The following is a 2,500-nucleotide window of genomic DNA, read 5'->3' as shown; positions in this document are numbered from 1 at the left end:
GTGTGGCGGGGAACGAGTGTTGCGGGGAAGAAGCAATGGTAGTAGAGCCACCTCGACCAGTGAAGGGTTCTCATCAACCCTCGACCAGTGAATGGTTCTCATCAACCCTCGACCAGTGAATGGTTCTCATCAACCCTCGACCAGTGAATGGTTCTCATCAACCCTCGACCAGTGAATGGTTCTCATCAACCCTCGACCAGTGAATGGTTCTCATCAACCCTAGACCAGTGAATGGTTCTCATCAACCCTAGACCAGTGAATGGTTCTCATCAACCCTAGACCAGTGAATGGTTCTCATCAACCCTAGACCAGTGAATGGTTCTCATCAACCCTAGACCAGTGAATGGTTCTCATCAACCCTCGACCAGTGAATGGTTCTCATCAAACGAAGGATAGTGAAAGGTGGATTTTGTATTATTTATTGCAAATGGTCATCAACTGTACAGCACGAGAGGAGAAGAAGTCTAAGAAAAATTTGAATGATTGTGAATGCCGCTGAAAGTTTTTGGGGTCTTTGTGATTTCACAGCCGAGGCCGTGCAATAACTCCTGTCGGTGAATGTAGCCCCATCACAGGTTCCTGAGGGTGTGTACGGATGTAATTTAATAGGGGACTGTGATTTAAAAAAAAATAATAATAATTTTAATTTAACCTTCATTTAACTAGGCAAGTCAGTTAAGAATCAATTATTATTTACAATGACGGCCTACGCTGGCCAAACTCTAACAACACTGGGCCAATTGTGCACTCCCAATCACGGCTGGTTGAGATACAGCCTGGAATCAAACCAAGGTCAGTAGTGACGCCTCTAGCACTGAGATGCGGTGCCTTAGACCGCTGCGCCACTCGGGAGCGCAGTTCTTATTCAATACCGCGTCCAGCCGGAAGCGGTAATGCACCTTTAACATTGGATGGTTTCGCTTCTCTCCCTAGTCCCCGCCCTCCTGACGTCACCCGGAAGAGGGGGACGGACGGGGGAACCAAGATGGCGTTTCTACGCTGTAGGCGAGACCCGTGTGGATTTATATGTCTCATACTAACTTATTTCAGCGTCTTTTACGCCGATTATGTGGTAATTCAGTATGTCCTCATCCCTGCCTACTCGGGAAGGTAACTATTGCGTGTGTTTCTTCCGCTAACTGCTTAAAAACGGCTTAGCGTCTGTATAGCTAACGTTAGCATACCATGGCTGTTTGTATAGGTATTCTGTATCATTATCCAGTGTTGACAACGGCTTCGTTACATTACTTATAGTTACCTGTAGCGGGGCTGTATATTCACTATGACCAGGTAGTTAACGCGTTTTCCCAACTCAGTATTTGAGCACAGTACACAAGAACAAAGTGAATGGCTAGTTTGATAGCATCAAAACAATGTTGTTGACACTCAGAGCCCCACTACTGAGAGTTCGTTTTGCATGGCCCGCTGCCCCGGGTGGGTAGGGATGTCATTTTAGGAATGGAACAGTATAAAAGGCGCAAACCCAGTGCACCGGGCCATGCATAATGAACTCGCCCAATGTGTGGGTTTACTGTGAACTCACAAATTGTAATCTATCCTTGTCGAACCAGTCAAACCGGATAAACGTTTCATCCCTGCTCTACTGCAGTTAGAGAAAAGTGTAAAATAGTTTGTTTGGTGCCACAAGCCAATGTAGTTGGTTTGCTAGTTCACTGTCATTCATTCAATCGGTGCTGTCAGTCTCCACCCTTGACTCTCACTCTCTCTCTCTCCCTCACCGCTCCTTTTTTCTCCAACTCTCCTCTCTCTCTCTCTCTTCTCTCTCAATTCAATTCAAGGGGCTTTATTGGCATGGGAAACATGTGTTAACATTTCCAAAGCAAGTGAGGTAGATAATATATAAAGTGAAATATATAAAGTGAAATATATAAAGTCTCTTCTCTTCTCTCTGTCTCTCCCTCCTCTCTAACTCTCTCTCCTCTCCTCCCAGTGTGTGGTGTACACTACATGGGTCAGTGTTTAACTTGATTCTACTACTGCTGCTGGCCTGTCACTCCAAAGCTGTCTTCTCAGACCCAGGTTTGTTCAGCCCGTGTGAGTGAGAGACGGAGACGATACTACCAACTGACGAGACTAACCCAGAAAGTGTTTTTCTTTACACATAGGGGTGTGTTACAGTCTAACAAGGCTTCTGTCTGTACCTGTGTGTATCTGGTGCAGTGGTGTAACGTACTCAAGTAAAAAATACTTTAAAGTACTTAAGTTGTTTTTGGGGGTACCTGACTACCTGTGTGTCCTCCAGGTATGGTTCCCCTACCAGAGACGGCTATCGACTTCTCTGACCTGAGGTCCCAGAATTCACACATGAATGAGAGGGTGAGTAAGTCACAGCACTAGTGTGATTTGTTGTCACTGCACTTAATTAGCAGCTCTGCTTCCTTCTGGGAACACCGTCCTTAGAAAGGCCTGATCTAGAGACCCTCTGCTTCACAAACACACGTGACAACAGTCTTTTAGCCAGGTGACACGAGGGGAGCGA

The 2,500-nt window shown here is 45.9% G+C and overlaps 1 protein-coding gene across 1 annotated transcript in view; it reads left to right on the top strand.

The window, feature by feature from the left end:
• Positions 1-944: 944 nt before the first annotated feature.
• The window catches only part of zgc:77880 (zf-DHHC domain-containing protein), a 23,767-nt gene continuing 22,211 nt past the window's right edge, over positions 945-2,500 (top strand). The window contains exons 1-3 of the mRNA XM_065022005.1: positions 945-1,110; positions 1,952-2,040; positions 2,264-2,337. Of these exons, the coding sequence (XP_064878077.1) occupies positions 986-1,110; positions 1,952-2,040; positions 2,264-2,337 (288 nt within the window). The 5' untranslated portion in view covers positions 945-985. The remainder of the gene's footprint in view (positions 1,111-1,951; positions 2,041-2,263; positions 2,338-2,500) is intronic.

Source organism: Oncorhynchus nerka, linkage group LG8, assembly GCF_034236695.1.
Source record: "Oncorhynchus nerka isolate Pitt River linkage group LG8, Oner_Uvic_2.0, whole genome shotgun sequence".
Classification (NCBI taxonomy): domain Eukaryota; kingdom Metazoa; phylum Chordata; class Actinopteri; order Salmoniformes; family Salmonidae; genus Oncorhynchus; species Oncorhynchus nerka.
The sequence above is the reverse complement of the archived record's forward strand: the minus strand, read 5'-3'. Positions and strand labels throughout refer to the sequence as shown.